We start from the raw sequence: 20006 nt of genomic DNA, 5'->3' as shown, positions 1-20006 counted from the left end.
GATAGACTACGTGAGGGCTGCCTCCCCCTCACCGCCCTTCCCTCAGTACGGAAAGCGCCTCAGCTGATTGAACCCTACGACCTCCAATATTGAAAACGGCTGACAGCAAAAACAAAACCAAGAGTTAAAACAGCGTCTAAACAACTCCACTTCTCCCTTCAAGGCAAACGAAATTACTAAATAATCGAAGGCGCCGTGTGCCATTACCGAGCTCCGGCTGCCGCCCCTCAGCGCCGGCCGCCGTCAGCGCGCGCGTGCCCTGGTTGCCACAGCGCCCGCTCTTTGCGTACGCGCCTCTTCGTGAATAGCGACCAACGCCGCCGAGCCCCGGGTCCGGCTGCGTCACCAGCGTGAGCGCCGCGTTTGACAGTGCCCGCGCCGAGGGGGTTACGTCAATGGCGTAGTTGGCGGCGGGGCGGGCGGGCGGAGGCGCGGCTGCTGAGGGGAGCCGTGAGGGGACGGAGGTGCCGCCGTGAGGGGACGGAGGTGCCGCCGTGAGGTCCCGGAGTGGCGGCCGTTCTGCCTCGGTGTGCAGGCTCTGTCCTCGCCCCTTGTTTTCAAAGTAGTTTTACTTGAACAAAAATCAGGAAAATTCAGAGCGAACAAAATGGTGGTCGAGTTAAGGGTTAGAAATACAGCCGGCAAGTGCCTTGGGGTAGAAGGGCTGAAGGGACCGCAGTAGTTTTGGACTAGGTTTTCTTTCCTAATCTTCTCCAGAATGTCACTATGAACAGTTAGAATGTGTAGTAAGGGTTTCCATTATTACTTAGTACTTCAGGGGAAGGTACAAGGGAAGAACGGATCATTGCAATGTTGTGGCGCAATTTATCACAGTTCTGGATTGTCAGATGTTATCTGGCATCACGGAAAAAACTCTGAACGGCTTGTGCTATAAAAAGATAGTGCAGATAGTGAAGTCGTTGAGATATTTTTCATTATGTCTGAGTAACAATTGTAATAATCAAAGTTCTTTGGATTTTACAAATCCAAAGTAATTCTGATCAGCCGGATTAAAATGCATCACAGGAATAGGTTCTGGCTTGTTGATCTTCAAAATCCATAAAAGAAAAATTGCTACTTTAAAAAGGAAAGGATTCATTTTTCTGCAACATTTTAGAGCTGATTGTTTACTTTACAGGTGATTTACCTGACTTAGATTAGACTTCACTAACTATGTACTTGTAAAAGTTCACCTGATATCCACAGGAAGAACATGAACTTTTCTCAGTGTCAAAAGAGCAGAACCAAATCAGAGACTTGTCCCTCAGTGTTACTTCTGCTTTTGGTGTGAGTTGTTCTGTCTTGTACTTCACTTTAGCTTGGAATACTGATTTTGTTAGTAGTCATGATGTTAACTTATTTTATGTATGCCTTCTGAATGCCTTCCTCACATTTTTTGTCTATCCACAGAAACTGCTGGCACTACTGTTCCTGCAGTGTCGAGATAGAGAGGGTTGTAATGCCATGGAGACACTGTGTTCTCATCCCTCCCTGGTGACTGAATCCCCTTTCAGCTCTTTAAGAAGAGAAAATATGCATAATTCTCAGTATTTTTAGCAGCTTTTTATTTCTTAAATTCTTTTCCTGTAATGGTGTGTCTTACCTGTTGATATGGTAAATTTGGATATGCTTATGTGCATGTGAGATTTAGATTAAATACATTAAGTATAAGTGAAGATGGCCTCTGAATTTTGAAATGTATCTTTGTGGTTGCCTTGGTCCCTCCTGTACTTTGCATTCACTGAGATGGTTGACCTGTGGTTTTTGTAGTTTAGTTTGTAAAAGAGCTCTAGGAGAGGAGCAGTGAGTCAGTCTGTGTACACATGACAGGTGTTTACCAGGCTTAGGAGGTGCTGAACTACGACTAGAACATGCAGAAAGAAAGTTAGTGTTTGAAACCCTTACCAACTCATGGAGTTATTGTTTTCAGAACTATACTAATAATTCTGACATTAAGACATTAATTGCTGTAAAATCATTCAATCTGGCCAGAAGGGCAGGAGCACAGCAAAACAAGAGTCTAGATCTCTCAAGTTTTATATGGTCACAAGTAGCCTAAGTAGAACTCTCCATATGGTAATAGATAAATACTGTAATGTCACCTTCTTTGGTGAATAACCCAGCTACAAATCTGGGTTCTTTGTGGGAAAGTGGCTGTCTTGGTACAGTTGAGATCATATTTGTGCCTGAAGGGATTTAAAAGCAATTCCTCATGGAGGAGAATAAAACATTAATTCTAAGTAGTGGACTAGTTATTCTCTAAAGCATTATTCTTTATGCGTGCTTGTAAAACACAACTGTAGAGTTTTTTCTTCTGTACTTGCTCACTGTTTAAAACTACTGGTCTACGTTAATGTGCCCTTTAACCTTTTTAGTCTGCTGCAGAAGTGGGAGAGGCTTGTCTCCTGGTTCAAAACCTCTTCCAGCTTTATCAAATATGACTGTTAGAATGGAACAGCTTTATTTTCTCCTGAAAGTTGAAAATTTAAATCCTAATAAAATACATAAGCAAAATCTTTTAGCATCCTAAGTTGCACTCTGGCTTCCTAAATGCTGTCTAAATTACTGAGTTAATTGACAATACCTAGGTAATGAAAAATGGCTATGTAATTTCTTATTCTTTGTCTTTGGTGTTTTTTTACATTAGAAAGCAAGATTATTAATGAGTAGAAAGATATTTATATAATTCAGAATGTCTCATTAGTGGCATGCGCATTCTGACTTTAAAGCTGAGATGAAGTCAAGTTGAAATGCTGAAAAAATCCCTTGGGAGTTTCTTTATAATTGCTGCTATGCTTAATATTAGCACTGTGACAGTTCTCCACTCCATTGGTTCCTTGTCTAATAGGTTAATCCTGCTCTTTGTATCCATGTATACAACCATATTTGAAGAAAATTGAATCCTTATCCAGGATTAGGGACCATTGGGTTTATTGAGGAGCAGTTTCTGATCAAAGGAATCTGTATGACCACTAAAACGAATTTGTTGTTTTAAAACTACTGCTCTGTGTATGGTTAAATTACTCCATCTCCGCCTTCCCGGTCTGTGGAAGAAGGGGAGGAAGGGAATTGTTGCAAACCTGTTGCTATGGCCACAGAGCAGGGCTGGGCTGCTTGTGCGGCTGGAATCCCGCTGCATCAGCTGCTGCTCGGTGAGTCCTTCCTTACACTTTGCTACAAGATGAAAATGCTCCCATTAGAAATGTTCTTTTGAATGCCAGTAAGAAATCTGTACCCTAATAAGGGTCCCCTCCCCCAGCAGCCCACGAGGTTTCCTTACATAACCAAATTGATGTATCTCAGGTGAGACATCTGAATGCATTTGTGATTTTCTTGTGAACATTATTCTTTTCCCACGTCAGACAGATTTTATTTTTTCTGAGATGATCTTGCTTTCTGAGACGAAAGTCTGATGTTGTGCCAAGAAACATGGCAGCTTCATCTTTCCTCTCTTCTTCTTCTGACCACATGAAATCTGGGATTCCCTAACATTAATTAATGCACTTTGTGCAGAGGCATTTGAAACAATGATGAGCAAGATTTTTAAATTAAACACTGCAGAATCCTTTGAGGACTAAACTGCAAGCACTTGGGTTAAATTGTGTGAGCAATTCTCTGCCCTCCCAGGGAATTAGAGTTGGTGCCTTGTAGTTTCAGAAGGACACTGTTGGCTACTACAGCTATGTACACTGAGGTGGTCCTATTTACATGAGAAGCAGCTTTCCCTCCATGCAAACTGAGTTGAAGAACCACCAGTTCTTAAACTTTCTTTCAGCTGTATTGAAAAGATAAAAGGAAAAAAAAAGAAAAAAAAAAGACAAGTCTGCCAGTCTGCCAGAACTTGGTTAGGCTTTATCATGTTGTCCCTGTATTGAGGCAATTCCTGAATACTGTGCTTCTCTTTATGTATTTTCAGACTTGTAGAATTTAACTGAACTTGGAGAATGAAGTCCAACCTAATGCATTTGGTTCCCCCAGTGAGTAGAGGAAGAATAATCTCCCAGTTTCCCAAGGTAAGCATTTTTTATCCCTGTGGTCACAATATGTAGCCGCTGCTACACTGATCTATCTTTCCATTGTGCTAATATGGTATTTTAATTTAATGTACACTTGTTGTCTTCTGTTAAAATTGTAAATGATTTAAGATTCTTTCAAAGTTTAATGTGACTTCATAGTCCCATTCAATGCTGATCACTTTAATAACAATCTTCATTCTTCTTTCTAACCTTTACAAAAAGTGACTCTTGTGACAGAAGTATTATTTTACAATATTTGGGGTTTTTTTCAGCAAAACAGTAATAATTACATGCATAAGAACTCCAAGACTGAGGGCAAAGAGGAACCAGAGCTGACATTAAATTTGCCAAAAAATCTAATTAGGAGTCTTAGGTTAAAGAATTTAAGGCAATTTTAATTTTCTGTTTGTTCAAGAACCTTAGTCATACAGTAGATCAAAGGTAGTAGGCACTGTAAAAACACAGACAAAATACCTTTGATGTCCCCAAAGACTTTTGTATTTGAAGTATAATAGAACAGTTAAGGACAGGGAAGGGCAAGGAATTACCACTTGTTTTTTCAGTTGTTCAAAAGATCCTTTTAAGGGAGTTCACTTTTTTTTTTTTATTTCCATTCTTGATCTCAGCCACATATTTTGCTTTCAATTTTATGAAAAATACCACGGGTATTTTAAGCAAATACAAGGTAAAATGTATTTTCCTCATTTTCAACTAATTCCCAATTAAAGAGTTATCAATAAAAACAGTGCTTCACACTTATAAAAGATTGAAAAAACTTCACATTAATGATGACTTGCCGGTGGTATGCTCCCATCCGTGTTTGTCTTGTGTGTCAGATTGCTGGGACAATTGAAGGCACTTTCTCACCTGAGATACAGAATTGTGGCAGCAGCTCCCTGGCCCCAGAGAGCAACAGACAACTTTCTCGGGCCTTTCTGGAAGAAGTCTGTGAGAAGATCAGAGAAAAGAACGAGAAACAATTATTATCTTAACTTGCTGCACCTGTTGTTGTGAATATGTGGAATGTGTTATGGAGATTTGTTTACCAGAGGGTGGTTTCTTAATTAGCCAATGGTGATGGTGTTATGATTGAAGGACCAGTTAGGTCCAGCTGTATCATAACTGTCTATAAAAGCAGTGGGTTTCTTAATAGTGGTATATATAATAAAGACATTGATCAGCCTTCTGTGAATCAGGGAGGCAATGCTAATTATTACCCAGCCAGGGCCCGCTGCAACAACACAGAATGATGAGCAAATGGATTTGGCCATGGGTGCTTAGGCAATGCTGGACGCTGACACTCAGAGAGGTGCTCAAAGGATGGTGTTGTCCCGAGGAGTTTTTACAAATACAGCTCTGGGGAAGCCTTACTGCCTTCTAACCCAACCTACCCCTTTTCTTATGCTAGGAAAAACCTGTTCTTGAACAATCCTTTTATCTGTTTTTCCTTGCCAATTTGACTTCTTGCCAAGTAGCCATCACCCAGTTTGTCCCAGCAGCTGCTCTCTCTTTTCAGTGGTACACACCTGAGGCCTGTCTGCAGTTTAAAGAGCACTTCCATGCACAGGTCAGGACTGCTTGTCAGCAGAGCGCTGGAGCAGATGGGTACGTTTGTAATAACACAGGTATGCAAGGAAGAAAGTATTTTAAGCTCCTTATAGCCTCCTTTCCTCGTTGGCTTCCCCTCCCCATTCCTCATATTCCTCACTCCAGTATGTTTCAAGGCAGCTAAGCCCCTGCATAGGACAGTTCTCTGACCTGGTCCACAGTACATGAATTGAGTGCCTCTTCTGCTGGGATAGGTAGCATTGAAAAAATGGTGTAGTAGTTTAGAAATGAAAAGGTTTTTAACACCTCTTAAATAAATGCTTAGTTCAAAAGATCTAACAGATTCAGCCTTCTGTGTTCTCTGCAGGTGTTCCAAAGGAGTAGTTAATAAAGGCTTTGGAGGGATATAAAGGCAGCAGTTCTAAGTTTCTTGAAAAATCTAGGAATCTGGTTTTAGCCTTTTTGAAGTATACGTGCTGAGAAGTTCTGTTAAAACGTTTCTTAAAACTGGAGCAAAATTCTGGTAAATTTATAGCATTTAAAAATCATAATAAGCTGATTTATACTCTACTAATAATCTTGAAATTGTTTTTTTCCCCCTGCATTATCTCTCCACCAGAACTGTTAGTATTATTGATTTAATCTCTGAAGCAAGGCAAGAAAGCTAAACTGTGTTGAAATCATCACTAGTCAGTTAAAATAAATAACTGTACATTTTAGTGATAAATACTTCTGGTTTCAATGTGAAGGATCCTCCATAAATTGGAGCTCCTATGAATACTGACAATTAGCTCACTATTCCTCTAGCTCTAGAGTTGCTGACATGAGACTTGTCATGATATCCATCTTTAAATGCAACTTTATATTCATTTCACTAGGGAGTCTTACTAAAAAAAAAAAATTAAATGAAAATATGTCACCCTGGGAGACATCAGTGACTTTATCCCTTTTTTAGAAACACAGTCACTATCTTAGTTTCATGTAAATTTCTTACAAGCGTCTGGACAATTTTCCAAGTAAGACATGCTTTATTGAATTGAGGTATTTTTTCCTTCCATTTCCAACATGTATTTGTTTGGGATTTTTATTATTAGGGTTTTTTTTTTTTAATGTAGTTATACAACTCTCTATGTAATTTATTCTGGTAACAGGCTATAACTAAAAAGCTATATGTTTTGTCTTTGTGAATAAAATTAAACTACTTTTCTGTCACTGCTTTCTAGATATGATTATTATCTGGTCATTTAGGTCATTTTTAGGTGGAATGGGGGTAGGAAGGGCAGCCAGAGTGTTTTGTACAGTACTTGTAAAGCTTGACTGGAATAACCATTATCTTCCTTTTCCATTACCCCAACTAATAAATATTTATTTGTCATTTGGAAGGCTAGTCTGATGAATTCAGCAGTTAATGGCTTTATTTTATACTCTCCTGATAGTCCATCATTGTGTTAAATGGTCTGATCAAGGGAGTTTTTTTCCCCCAGTACAAATTAATGGAACACACACCTCTAAACTATCACTTACTCTTTACCTTTTCCCTTAAGTTTGTTGATTTTATTTAGTGTTTTCTCGGTAACAGTAATCAGGAGCACAGGGGCCTGTGGTCATCCAGTTAATGTTGACTGGTACATATAACTTTTTTTTTTTTTTTTTTTTTAATATTAGTCATGCAGTTTACCAGTCAATTTTTCAGCTATTCAGGATAGATAACTTAGAATCAGCATCACATGGAAGTTGATGTAACTAGAAATAGTATTCAATAGAAGATTAAGTCCTTTGTTAAAAAGCCATTCCATAATAGAAAAGAACATTAAACCTCTTAAGCCATTTTTATAGCATTTGCACAGGAGATGTCAATCCAAGTTTTGGTCAACAAATGAACTTAAATTCACTTATCCACCTGGATCTCCTAAAATCTCACAGTTTCAATTTTAAGAATGCAGGCTGAGTCACCTAAGGCCCATCTGCTATATCCTGTGGGAGAGCCTAGAGCAAAGAGGATTATTTGCATGAAGTCAGGTTCAGATTAATATTATTCCAGATAGTCAGAAAATGTATCGGCTCTAACCCTGCGAGTTGTTTTTCCCAGAGGCACAATCTGCAGTGTGTTCTTTTATGATCAACAATTTCTTATTTCTGCTCTTAGGACTTCATTGGTACTATTAAAGTCAATGAGAAACTTGGGATAAATTGGAATGCAAAGGATGCAGATACACTGTGGTCTTATGTGTAAACTTATGTAAAATTATGCCAAATGCATATACTTGTAGTCAAGCAATTTTAATAGAATAAAATTTGTTCCACTGAATTGAAATTAAGGAAAAAAACAAACAAACAAAAAACAAAACCAAAAAACAAACCAAAAACCAACTAACCAGAGTAAGAAATGGAGTGTTTCTGCTCCAGAAGGGTTTGGTTTTTGGTGGTTTTCTTTCTCGTAATTCAATACTCTGATCGTGCAGCACAGTGGCACATAGATAAATTGAAATCACAGGTACGTGTGCTCCTCACTTGCTATTTAAAGATCTAAATCAGAATTTTTAGCAGGAGACTGTGAAATTACTACTAAAACGATGTAATATTTTCAAATATTTATAACAGGCTGAAAATATCCAAAGTGGTTGTGGTAGGAGATCTGCATGTTGGAAAAACCAGTCTTATCAACAGGTACAGTATATCTCAGCTGATGGTTTGATTCTCCTGTTTCTCAAATAAATGTTATAATGTTTCCATTGCTGGCTTTAGAGCAGTGCTTCATGGCCCTGGTTTGAATCTGAACCAGTACTTTGTGGTTTTCTTGAAGACAAAATGAAGTCAAGAGTATGACACAGTCTTGATACATGAACCACAGAAAGCTGTGCTCTAGCAATTCAGTCAGTATATGTTACATTCTCAGGTATTTTTATCCAGTCAAATATGATACAGTGCTTTCTTAAGGAATCTAGTCTAAAGGCTAAACAATTAGAAAACAATTTCAGTGTCTCAGTCTTGGTTTCATTTGCGTCATTATTTACAACCCAAATATATTCCCTTGTAACTAAAACTGAAGATACTGTACCTCCCTTGAAAGCCCAAAGATGTTTTGTGCTGAGTCTCATATTATCCTGAGAGCTTACTAGATATATGTGCTTTCTAGTTTATTAAACAGTATCTCCTTTTCTTTTATTAGTGTCTTTATGTTTTTATGTCTGCTTCTACTTTATATAGTAAATCCACAGTTAGTTTTTTCTTTTCTTCATAATTTGCCCTAGACAGTGTTAGTTTTGCAGCTATTTGTACTTGTCTTACTAGTATTTAATCCTCTTTTTTTTCAATTGTAGATTTTGTAAAGATAATTTTGACCGAGACTACAAGGCGACCATTGGAGTAGATTTTGAGATTGAACGTTTTGAGATAATTGGAATGCCATATAACCTCCAGATGTGAGTTGAAAGAGCATGGTTAAGCATTGCACAGAGTACAGTCTCAGCAGAGCTTGAATTGCTGCAGGCTGTAGTGGAATAAAGGTTTTAGAAATATAATACAATTGCACAAAGAATAATGTGATGTGAAAAAAAGATTCTGTCTCTGGAGTTGCAGTTTTAGTAGAAATTTGACTCTTGGATTTCTTATGCCTAAAAAAAAATTGCAAGCTTGTAAATGAAAATTCATCTTGGATGTCTTTCACTATTTCAGTGGAGTTCTGTCATTTTTAGTCAACATTCATGAAAGAAGTGGAAGCTTTTGTCACAGCCACCAGTGCTTGTGTAACCTCAGTCTGTGATTTGAGTTTAGTAGCCACAGTGAGCACTGAACTTGTCTTTACAAGGGGTTTTATTCCTGCAGTTATCAAAATTAATAAGGTGTCCAGTGATTTCAACAACTCTTAATTAGCAACTAATTAATTATCCCTAAATCATGGAAAGGCTGGAGTGGTTTTATTAGAATGTGAACCTAATATCTTTGATTTTCAACTTTGCTTGTCAGACTAGTGGGAATCCTGCCCTTTTTCCACCTGCTTTGGGTCTGTGGAGTGATATCCCTTTGTGTTTCTGGTGGCCAGAAGCGTTGTTCTGTAGAGGGCATTATGGAATCATGTGTAATGTAACCTAGTGCAGAAATAAGATGCTTTGCATGAGATATTTTAGTGCATGAATTTTAAAAGCCTTTTTACTTAGGAACACTTTTTTCCCGGTGAGATCACTGATGTAAATAGATGGCTCGTGGTATTTATTGAAAAATCCATTTCCCACTGACTTCACTGCAATTGTCTTTGGGAAGTTTTGTCAGTTGCTATCCTTTTGGAACTTGAGTCCCTCTAAAAATCCAGACTCGTGCATCAGCGTTTTGTGAGCTGAAGCAATAGGGTCAGGTTGCAATATCTGCAAAGTCTTCACAAGCTGGATAGAACATTTCCATATGATAAGCACTAGTGCCCCCTCTTGCTGAGAGATTTCCATACAAGATATATTTGCAAGTATCCATGACTGGCAGCACAAAGCTACAACAAAACCCAAACCTCTGTAATGCTGGCAGTATCTGAAGGCATTAATGAGAAGGACGTTCTTGATTTTATGTAATGGTGTCATTAGTACCTGATGGACTGAGCTACAGGTCTCTAATTTGTAGTGTAGAGACAGATAGCTTATCTAGCAGTTGCAAGAGCCTAACATGGGCTAATACATGACTTAGCTAGTATTAGCACAGAAAATTTACAAAACTAGATTGCCCTAGAAATACATGCAAATTACATAGGTGAAAGAAAAAAAGTTTTAAGGAAAGGACATTACCATGCAGAATACAAATATTTGAATTGTCTCCGAAATTATTAGTATTTTTTAAGAAAAGGTACAAATGGTGTTTGCATGTCTTCATTGACTAATAGAGCCTTACTATATTTCTATCAGCAGTTAATGAATAACATGTTCCAGATGGTGACACTTCTCTGGTATCACATTCTTCTCCGCCTTGTACCAGTCTGCTGCTTCATTAACATGTTTACTCAGGTTACCCTGGGTTTCATTAACCTGAAATTTCTCTTTTCCCCCTGTTGCACAGATGGGACACAGCAGGTCAGGAGAAGTTCAAGTGCATTGCATCTGCTTACTACCGAGGAGCAGAGGGTGAGAGCAATATTAATTTGATCCTGCTTTTGTTAGGAGGCTGTATTTTGTACAGCAACCTATATCCATATATGCTCCTTGGGAAGGTACCTTGAGACACACTGTGGTGGAATGGATTGCTCTTTGTTGCAAGGAAGAAGGGATGAAGAAGTTAATGACTTGATGTGTTGTCACTATCTGCAAGCTCTGAGTGTTCTGATGATGCAGTGATAGAAAGTGGCACTTGTGACTAGGGGGGAAAGAATTTGAGGTCGGGTGAGATTAATGCTGGAGTTGGAAGTGGATATTTCTGGTTTTCCCTTTGCTAAGAGACAATCCTGTGGTAATTTGTGGTCCCAAAATGAAAGGGTTGATAGCGCTATAGACTGCAGACTATAGATATACTGTTGAAGACTAAGGACTTAGGTCTTATTGGGTGCTAGAAAAAGAAAAAGAATGAGCAAATGGATAGTCTTCCACTTCCTATGTGTTAAATCTGTTCTTACACCTTATACATAAACATTCTCTCTGTTTAACAAGACAGGTTGGAGAGACTTCTGATACACTTTCTAATTTAATTACATTTTTTTCTGTTCTTGTCTTTATTGCAGTTATAATAACAGTGTTTGATCTGGCTGATATCCAAACTTTGGATCACACCAAGTAAGTTTCTGCATCTTGGCTTATCTTTTGAAGGTTTTTACAGCAGGTTTAATTGCCTTCCATATGTAGGTGTTAAGAGCTTGCTGGATCATGAGCTCTTATTGAGCTAAGAAATTAAAAATGACAGTTACTAGTTTGGATTACATAGGGAGGGATTTTTCTGAAGAAAATGCAGAACATAAATTTGAGCTGCTTACACTTGACTCCCTTTAAAGTCAGTGCAGAGAGAAAGGCATTTCAGTAAAATCTTGATCCTTCCAAAGCTAGACATGCAGGAAAAGATGAAGTGCACTCCAAAAGCATTTTTTTTACTTCATATTTATTTGATATAAATAGAATAACAGGCTGGAATCTAATGTAAATGAAAAAAACTGATGAGATGCATCTCGTGCATAATGTCTCATGAGTCTTTCATTTTTTAGGTGCACTCTTATCCCCAATTTTTTTTCTCTGGTTTCTGTGATTCTGATGGGATATAGGCTGTCAAAAAGAGGAGAGGAAATAAAAACCTCAGGTTTACATACAGCTAAACTTACTAGTTCAGATCCTTGTAATGATTTGGTTACAGCAACACAATAATTGTTATGAGTAAACTCATTCTACTTTTAGTGCAGGCTGCAAAGCCCTGCATGGATCTATGATCCACACTGCTGTCACAGCTCAGAGAATATGTATTTCTAATGTGCTGTTGTGACTGCAATGTAGGTACAGACTTCTTTACAACCTGTACTCTGTCTTATTTGAATGTGTACTATGGTGCTTAGCTCATTTACATAGGACTTTGTAAAATAATATATATATTAGTGTCTCTGCTTGGCTGAAAGTAATTGAAGCCTGTGAACCTGATTTCCCACACACGCACACACTCCCTTCCCTCCTTGACTTGTGTTGGATGACTCAAGAGAAACTTGATTGCCAGAGTAACAAGAATATAAAAGCTTGTGAGACAAGAATCATACAGCCTTCATAGGGAGCTGTTTTATAATGCTGAATAGATTATTTCACTCTTTATTCCCATTTGTATCTAACCTGCTATGTGGCTCATACCTTTTCAGTTGCTTCTTGCTTTCTTATTCCTTATTTGCACCAAACTTTGCCCTCTCCCTTACACTGAGAAGTAGGCTCTCTGGGTGCTAAAATGATTGTTGAATTTGTACTCTGCCATGGGTATGATTTTATGAAGAAAAAAAGGCTTTTGATACGCTCAGATAAGTTCTTCCACTCAGTTTTCTTGTGACCTTATTATCTGTCATATTCTCGTCCTGTACTCCTTGTTCCCTCTGACTGATTCAGCCTTTTTTTTTGTTTGTTTGTTTTTGGTTTGTTTTTTTTTTTTTTTTCAGGCAGTGGTTAGAAGATGCATTGAGAGAGAATGAGCCAGATTCTAGCTTCATCTTTCTGGTTGGAACAAAAAAAGATTTGGTGGTGAGTAAATTGAGTGCAGATAAGGAAAAGATAAGGAAATCAGATTTTCCCTAGTTCCTCAAGTGATTTCCCTTGCAAGTTGTTCACAATGTCATTGAGATAAAGACCTTGAGTGAAAAACTTAAAAGGTAAATTGAACAGCCTTCTTGAAACCAATTAAAGAAGAGACTTTCTGAACAAAAAAAAAAGGTAGTTAATGAAATATTTCTTGCATGACATTTTCCAAGCATATATAAACATGCATAGTGGTCTTAAAAGTTTTATTGTTCTGTAAACTGTTCATAGGTTTTCTTCTTTCTCTCAATTTAAAATAACTGCAGTATGAAATTCAGAGCATTATATGTATTTTTGCTATGCAGCAAGCCTGACATGCTGGATATGAATCCTAGAAATACGGAATTCTAAGATAGATACTCACAAGTGAATATTACAATTCAGAGAGCTGTTGGAAAAATTAGAGGGAAATTGGTTTTTAAGGAATGGTGTGTTCATTACTCGGGGACAGGGAAGGTTTCTTACTTAATTGATTATCACATAATTTTCAAAAGAACAGGTGAATGCAGTATCTTTACACAATTCTCAGTCCTGTCTTTCTGTAGAAAAAAGATTTTTAAAGCTTTGAAAACAAACTTGTTTCTTCTGTTACTAGTTGGTCCCACAAATCTTCTGCTGAGAATGATGGGATTACAAGGATTTAAAGACTGTTAACTGAGCTGCTGACTTGATAGTTCTTTACCAGGGAATGTGTTAGATACAAGGGTCACTTCTTAACTCTTGTTTTGTTTCAGTGCTGTGGGAGCTGAGTGGAGACTTCCATTTAAAGCCAGTACTAAATAGTTGAATGTTCTTGCAGTCAAGTCCGATTGCCCAAGTTTAGGCACAGTCAGAAAGGCCACTGAGCAAACTGGAAGCATCACAGTGTAGGTGCTATGGCAGTGCCTGTGTGCTGTTACCAGCCCAGGCACACTTCTGTTCAAGCTGTTCCGTGTTGTTTGCCCAGTCAGATGCTGTGTGTGAAAGGACAGAGCTGGATGCCATCCGTTTTGCCAAGGAGATGCAGGCAGAATACTGGTCGGTTTCAGCCAAAACAGGTAAATTACTGCAAAGGATGTAAAAATAGCATAACCGCAAGGACTGATGTTGGAGTGGGAGGAACTTATTATCCCACCATTGCCAGTTTTTTTGTTCTTCTTGTACTTTGTTCTTATGAGAAACTTCAGTCTTATTAATGGCTGATTTTATTTGACCATTTGTATTTGTATGTGTGCTTTCACTTTCGTGTATGCAGAAGGAAACAATCAAGCTGCTTTGCAGTATCTGAGCATGTATAATTCATAGATAGTTACATAAACACACATGTGCACTACTACTCAACGTTTGCAATGGAAAAATATTATACCACAAAATTAATTCTCTCTGTTGCTGGCTAAAAATAAAGGTGCAGCACAGGGTACAGTATTCCAAAGTAAGAAAATTAGAAATTCTTTCTGCACTTATCAGAATGGGAGATGGATTGTTGGAGAGGCCTGTTCTGTCCAAACATTGAGCAGTCAGCTGTTCACAGATGTGCTTGTTATGCTTGATCATCTGTTGATATGCCTTTATAAAAATACATAATTTCTGTCTTGTTTCCTAGGAGAAAATGTCAAAGAATTCTTTTCCCGAGTTGCTGCTTTGGCCTTTGAACAGTCCATGATAAAGGAACTGGAGAGCACCCCTGGGCACAGGACCCAAATTAGGGCAGGAAATCTCATCAGTATGTGAAGTTTTGCTTTTTGTGTGCGTTTTTCTTGTTTATAGTCCGAAGGATTGGGGAGGTTTTTCAAGCATTAGAGCCAGTTTCAAACACCTGCAAGCATATTTATATCATTGTCTGCCCAGATTTTATCCTACAGGAGTGACTGGGCCTGCATTCAGCTTTTGTTAACCTTAATATCAGATGGTTTAATTTCTTGTATGTTTTTATATGATTTTATAACTTTTTGTTTCCACAGAGCTGGGGAAGAATATTGTGGAAATTCCAGAAGACAATGCTCAAGTCAGCCTGAGTTGTTGCTAACTGTCAACTGTTTCTGCGAGTGCAACAATGCTCTTAAACCAGAAATAGAGAGCTTTAATTTTAGAAATGAGGGAGGAAAAATTTGCCCAAACTTTCTTGCTGAGAGTTCCCTTGCTGCTGCAGGCTCCCTGTGCTGGGGGGTACAATAGTGATGTAAACATTTCTCTGTGTAGCTGAAACATAGCATCCTTCTCTTAATGCAAGAAGACATTGCCAGTGCCATGGGCTCACCTGTCTGCCAAAAAGGCTTGTAGTCAAAAATGATCTCATTTTAGTGTGTAGTTTTTTGATAATTCTCTAGAAATCTTAGCTAGTAAAGTGGCATTCTCTCATGGGAGCAGGAAACAGGTGGCAGTTCAGAATGAAGGGTGGTATCAATACAGTTTTGCCTTTTAAAACCATCATGTAAAATAACTCTAATTGCTTTTATGCATTCCAAGTATTTTAAAACTATTTGAAAATAAATCTTTTCAAGTATCAGGCTTGGAAGTACACAAATGCAGACTGCATAGTTTCCACTGTGGTTTCTCCATACAGGAAAAATGTTTATTACTTTTCATTTTCCACTTGAGAATCAGAGCCCAGTATTAAACATTTCCAAGCCTAAAAGAAGTGCAGGTAGGAACTTTGTTGTTTTAACACAGCTGTCTATATTTTGAAAAATGTTGCCAGATAAGACTGCTGTTCTTTTCCATTCTCTTGAATAAAAAAGAATGGTCACACAGGTGCATAAAATGGAAAATATATTATTTCCCTCTAATTTTTCCAATAGTTCTCTGAACTCTAATACTCTGTTGTATCTAGCTTAGAATTCCATGTTTCTAGGATTCATATCCAACATGTCAGGCTTGCTGGCATAAAAAAATATATAATGCTATAAATTTGATATTGCAATTATTTTAAATGAAGAGAAGGAAAACCTATGAACAGTTCCAAGGTACTGTTTCTTAGGATATTGATTCAATCATTGCAGAAACAACAGTATCTTTAGAAAGAATTCTAACAGGACTCAGATTTGAGACGCTGAGAAATAAAGACATTTGTTAAGGAAGAAATTCTTCAATCTGAAAATATTCTGGATTCTCTGCCATTTTTCCCACTTCTATAAGAAATGGGAAAAAGTAGAGTAAAGATAGCTTGAGCATGCTTTTTATTACTTTTTCCTTTTGACGTAAGTTAGAGCAGCTTCCTAGAATATGATGAATAGAGATCTAGGAACTCTGTGTCTTTTTTTATCAGACAGTCTTCACTTTGGCAATTGTGCTGTCTGTTGGCAAGGACACAAATGTAGCATTTGGTGGAAAAAATGAATCTGTGAGGGTACAAAAGGAGCTCTTTATCCAAATGTATAATATTTCGACCTTATGATGTTCTATGCAGTTGATAAATTCCAGAGTCTTTTTCACAACTGAGGTGAATTTACACTGTGCTTATACCACAGGCCTTGGCTGAGTGGACATGGCCTTTGTGTTTCCTGAGCCTGAGTGAGAGTGGAGATGGTTCACTCTGCTGCAGCAGGTCAGGTTAAGCTGGGCTTCAGTGCTGACATGAGAGAGACAGTGATTACACTGCAAAATGACTCAGGAACAAATCTAAGACAAGATCCATTTTTGGGGTTTTTTTTGTTTGGTTGTTTTTTTGTTTGTTTTTTTTTTTTTCCTCGCCAAGAAATATATCTCCTAAGGGTTTCTTCTGTTGCTGAGCTCAATTATTGTACAAAGTCACAGAGATGCAATCTCTTCAACAACATGATCATGTTGCCTGGGAAATCAACTGGGACAGTTTTTTCCTAGGGATTCAGCACATTGCACAATGTCATTACTGTTTTGTATCATCTGGAGCTCCAAAAACTTCACATACAAATGTAATAGTCTATCAATCATCAGCTATCATGGAACAATAGCCTGAGTCTGTTTATTAAATGATGGATGCTTTGAGACTGGGTGTTTTTTATTTGGTGGTTTGTTGGGTTTTTTGTTGTAATTTTTTGTTTGTGTGTTTGGATTTTTTTGCTTGCTTGGTTGGTTTTAAGGGCATTTTTAACACCCCTGAAACCTCCCCTGCAAATAACTCCATATTAATAATTTATCATCTAAGACGAATCTTGGATCATGTTGCAAATGACGAGTTGCTTAGAAAAGCACAAAGGAAACTAACTATAGAAAATCAATATAAATTTGTAAGTTCTACCTGGCCATTCTATCAGCAAATTAATTGACTTTAAAGAAGCCTTAATATTTTGAAAAACAGTGCTGAAAAAACTTTATTAACTCTAATTGTAGGTAGACTAAACCACAATTTCTATGCCAGTTGAAATCCCCCCAGTGATCATGGCAACAGTCACAGTTTCGGCTTCCTTGTGGAATTTGCAGGTGAGACATTGAAATAAACCTTGGAGTCAGTCTGAAGCTAAGGTAAAGAGCAATTGTAACAATCCATTTCCCAAAAGAAGTACTGAAGTTGTGCTGTTTCTTGTCTTTAATAAGTAAAGCTAATGTGTTCATGGATTGTGGATGCATTTGTGCTGAGCAAACCCACTGGTAATGGATCAAAAGCCATTTAAGAAAGCCACCTGACAAAGTTAATTTCTTACTATAAAAACCTGCTCTTTTAATTTTTAATGGTGTTATTTCACCTGTTGAGTTATTATTTGACACTTAAGATATGATTGTTTATACTTACATAGGTCATGGGATTCAGAACTCTCTGAATCCTGTTGGTTCCCAGCTCAGGTTTACATCGTGGTAGTACTGGAGTCCATTCTCCATTAATAAATCTGTCCCCTTTGTGTTTTCGGCTTCCATTAATAGTTAGAGGTTGTCCTAATGTAACACACTGGTGAGCGAATGCTCTGAGAGCACGTAAGTTAAAATGAAATGTTTGGCAAGTTGTAGGAGAAGATGTATTTGGTGTGGTGGAGAGGGTTGATAACTTTCCTGTATTTTTGGCCTGGAAGTTGTTCTCACATTAAGAAATTGCCATTGTCTGAATTTGGAGAAGGAGAGTTCCTTTTCTCCCCCCAGGTTCATAGAAGGATTTAGACTGAATGGGACTTCCCCAGACTTGTCAGCTTTATCAAACTCCTCCAAGAGTGCTGCTTTGTGTTAACAAAAATACGATTTTTTTTTTTTAGTTTCAACCACATATTAATCAGAAACCATGTTTTGTTTCTTATTTTAAAAGCTCACCTTATATCCTACGGGTTTTTGTTTGTTAATTTGGTTTTTTTGTCCTCAAAAACCCGCGGTTCTTCCGCGTGGGATGATGCTGAAGACCCAGAGCCAAGCGGCTCCTTCTTCCCACCAGAGGGAGCCCGGCGGCCGCTGCAGGATCTGCTCCGTGCCGGCTCGGAGGCGCTTTGCGATCTCTCGCCGGCCGGCAGAGGGGATGTGCCGGGCAGGCCGGCCCGAGTTTAGCCCCTCATCGCAGGATTCTCAGTCTCAAATCACAGGTATGTGTCTGCCACCGTAGTGTTAAAGAAATTTTGTATCCAGTTAAAATACTCCTCTCTTCGATGCATAAAGTATCAGCAAAAATACAGAGAACTTCAATTCCCAGGGGAATTTCTGGAGTTGTGCTACCTCAGTAGATAAAGAGGGTGTAGCTGTTTATCAGTATTATTCACTAAAAGGTAAGTGTGCACACAGAAATCCCTCATGTGACTCATTACAGTTTTTACTCCCTCCAGAAAGGACACGAATGTCAGAAAAGTGGACCCAAATAGAAACCACTCCAAAAATAAATCAGAATGGTGAGCCTTCAGTAAAAGTTCTGTATGAATTCAGAACAGATCCCAGTGATGTCACATACCTGCTGTTGTTTATAACCATGCCAGTAAAATCTTATTATTCCTAGAAATACATTGCATGTCGGAATTTTGTTGGTCCAACTGCCACTAAGCAAAAAAATAGTATCAATAGAGAAAAGGCAGTTTATTTCTGTGACAGATTGAGATGTGTTGAAAGATTTATAGAGTTATTTATTAAACATATAGATTTTATAACTATTTAGGTCATAATCTGTTTTCCATATAGGTCAGCCAATGCCTGTTATGTGTTAAAAGCTGAGGAAACAAGTGCAGGAAAAGCAGTTAAAGCCAGGAAACAAAACCAAGAGCGATGAACTATGCAAAAGTGAATACATGAGTAGCCATTTGTGATATAGCTGAAAGTACCCCAAAATATTTTCATTGGCGTATAAAAAAGCATGGAGAGGAAAACTGTTTAATGGATTTTGAAACAGTACATATCTCAAAGGTAAGAGAGCTACTCCAGTGGAGTTGTGCTTTTCATTCCTATGGGATTTCATTGGTTCTTATCAGGGCTATATCCCACTCTCTTTTCTAGCAACATGTACCAGAAAAATATGCTTCACCACAAACACGAAAGGAAACAGTTTTATGGGGGATATGATAGGTACATATCATCTTTGCCTGTCCTCCAAACAGGCAAGATGGAGCTTTGGTTGTTTTTCACCCTTTTTTTCAGAGGTTGAATTAGTACATGGAAAGGACACATGCTGTAAGCAAGGTTAAGAAGGAAGTGTGATGGTGTGATTTCAGAAGGAAAATAATACCCAGCACCCAGAATTCTGTTTAAATCATTTGCCACCCTTCACCCAGAGGTGAAGTGTGGGACTGAGTTACTGGGGCTAAATAATGTACAAGACAAAAGTGAGACTAATGCCCAAAAAAACAGCCTTTATTGTCAGTATCCGAGTAGCAGCTGCCCATCTCAGAGATCCAGTTTATAATTTACTGGCAGGAAAGGTAGGATTGAGGGAATGACAAGCGAGCTACTAACCAGCACTTACATGAGTGGGGGAAAACGTGACCTTTGAAGGTGAGCTGCATCAATGCCTGGGGGGAGACCCTTGTTATGAACATAAGAGAGAGCATAGAGACGTGCTGATGTTTATACATAATATATGAGGGCATGGCTGTATGGACGGGAATGGATACCTCCCTATGCACACAGGGCTGTGTGTATGGCATGTTCTTAACCAGTCTTAGCTACGGTCATATCCGTACGGTGTGAGGATGCCCAGGCCTGTGGCTGCAAGGGCGAGCGGGCGGGACTGCTCACGACTTTGCCTTTGTCTCACGGAGAGCTGCGGGGAAGGCGCTGGGGCCCCCCACCCCCGCGGGTCCCCCGGCCCGGCTGCCCCTTTAAGAGGCCCCAGTGCCGTGTCAGTGCCTGCGCCGGGTCCTTCCCT

The 20006-nt window shown here is 38.6% G+C and overlaps 2 protein-coding genes across 8 annotated transcripts in view; one reads left to right on the top strand and one right to left on the bottom strand.

Moving 5' to 3' along the window:
• RSPH14 (radial spoke head 14 homolog) overlaps positions 1-339 on the bottom strand; it is a 72228-nt gene extending 71889 nt beyond the window's left edge. For both annotated transcript variants that reach the window (XM_041719312.2, XM_072936123.1), the window contains exon 1: positions 208-339. The gene's annotated coding sequence lies outside the window, so the exon portion shown is untranslated. The remainder of the gene's footprint in view (positions 1-207) is intronic.
• On the top strand, positions 240-16729 carry RAB36 (RAB36, member RAS oncogene family). Of its 6 annotated transcripts, XM_030285692.4 has the most exons (12): positions 257-350; positions 1411-1494; positions 3917-4013; positions 5533-5621; positions 8166-8231; positions 8885-8986; positions 10602-10666; positions 11257-11308; positions 12652-12733; positions 13734-13824; positions 14370-14489; positions 14728-16729. In XM_030285692.4, exons 3-12 carry the CDS (start codon positions 3945-3947, stop codon positions 14790-14792), a joined length of 801 nt encoding a protein of 266 aa, XP_030141552.4. In that variant the 5' UTR covers positions 257-350; positions 1411-1494; positions 3917-3944; the 3' UTR covers positions 14793-16729. The 6 variants fall into 6 exon arrangements, 5 of the variants coding, with proteins under 5 accessions (XP_072792227.1, XP_030141552.4, XP_030141553.4 ...); XM_072936126.1 differs by lacking the exon at positions 1411-1494 and having other exon boundaries at positions 240-350; XM_030285693.4 differs by lacking the exon at positions 1411-1494 and having other exon boundaries at positions 288-386.
• Positions 16730-20006: the final 3277 nt, after the last annotated feature.

The sequence above is a fragment of the Taeniopygia guttata genome, chromosome 15 (assembly GCF_048771995.1).
Source record: "Taeniopygia guttata chromosome 15, bTaeGut7.mat, whole genome shotgun sequence".
In the NCBI taxonomy this organism is placed as follows: domain Eukaryota; kingdom Metazoa; phylum Chordata; class Aves; order Passeriformes; family Estrildidae; genus Taeniopygia; species Taeniopygia guttata.
The sequence above is the reverse complement of the archived record's forward strand: the minus strand, read 5'-3'. Positions and strand labels throughout refer to the sequence as shown.

What these genes read in the sequence shown, in the direction of transcription:
- RAB36 (XM_072936126.1), top strand. Translation starts at nt 3,945, where the DNA reads ATGAAGTCCAACCTAATGCATTTGGTTCCCCCAGTGAGTAGAGGAAGA. An exon ending in TAATCTCCCAGTTTCCCAAG is followed by an intron (nt 4,014 to 5,532) that starts GTAAGCATTTTT and finishes CTCTCTTTTCAG; the next exon opens with TGGTACACACCTGAGGCCTG. An exon ending in CAAACTTTGGATCACACCAA is followed by an intron (nt 11,309 to 12,651) that starts GTAAGTTTCTGC and finishes TTTTTTTTTCAG; the next exon opens with GCAGTGGTTAGAAGATGCAT.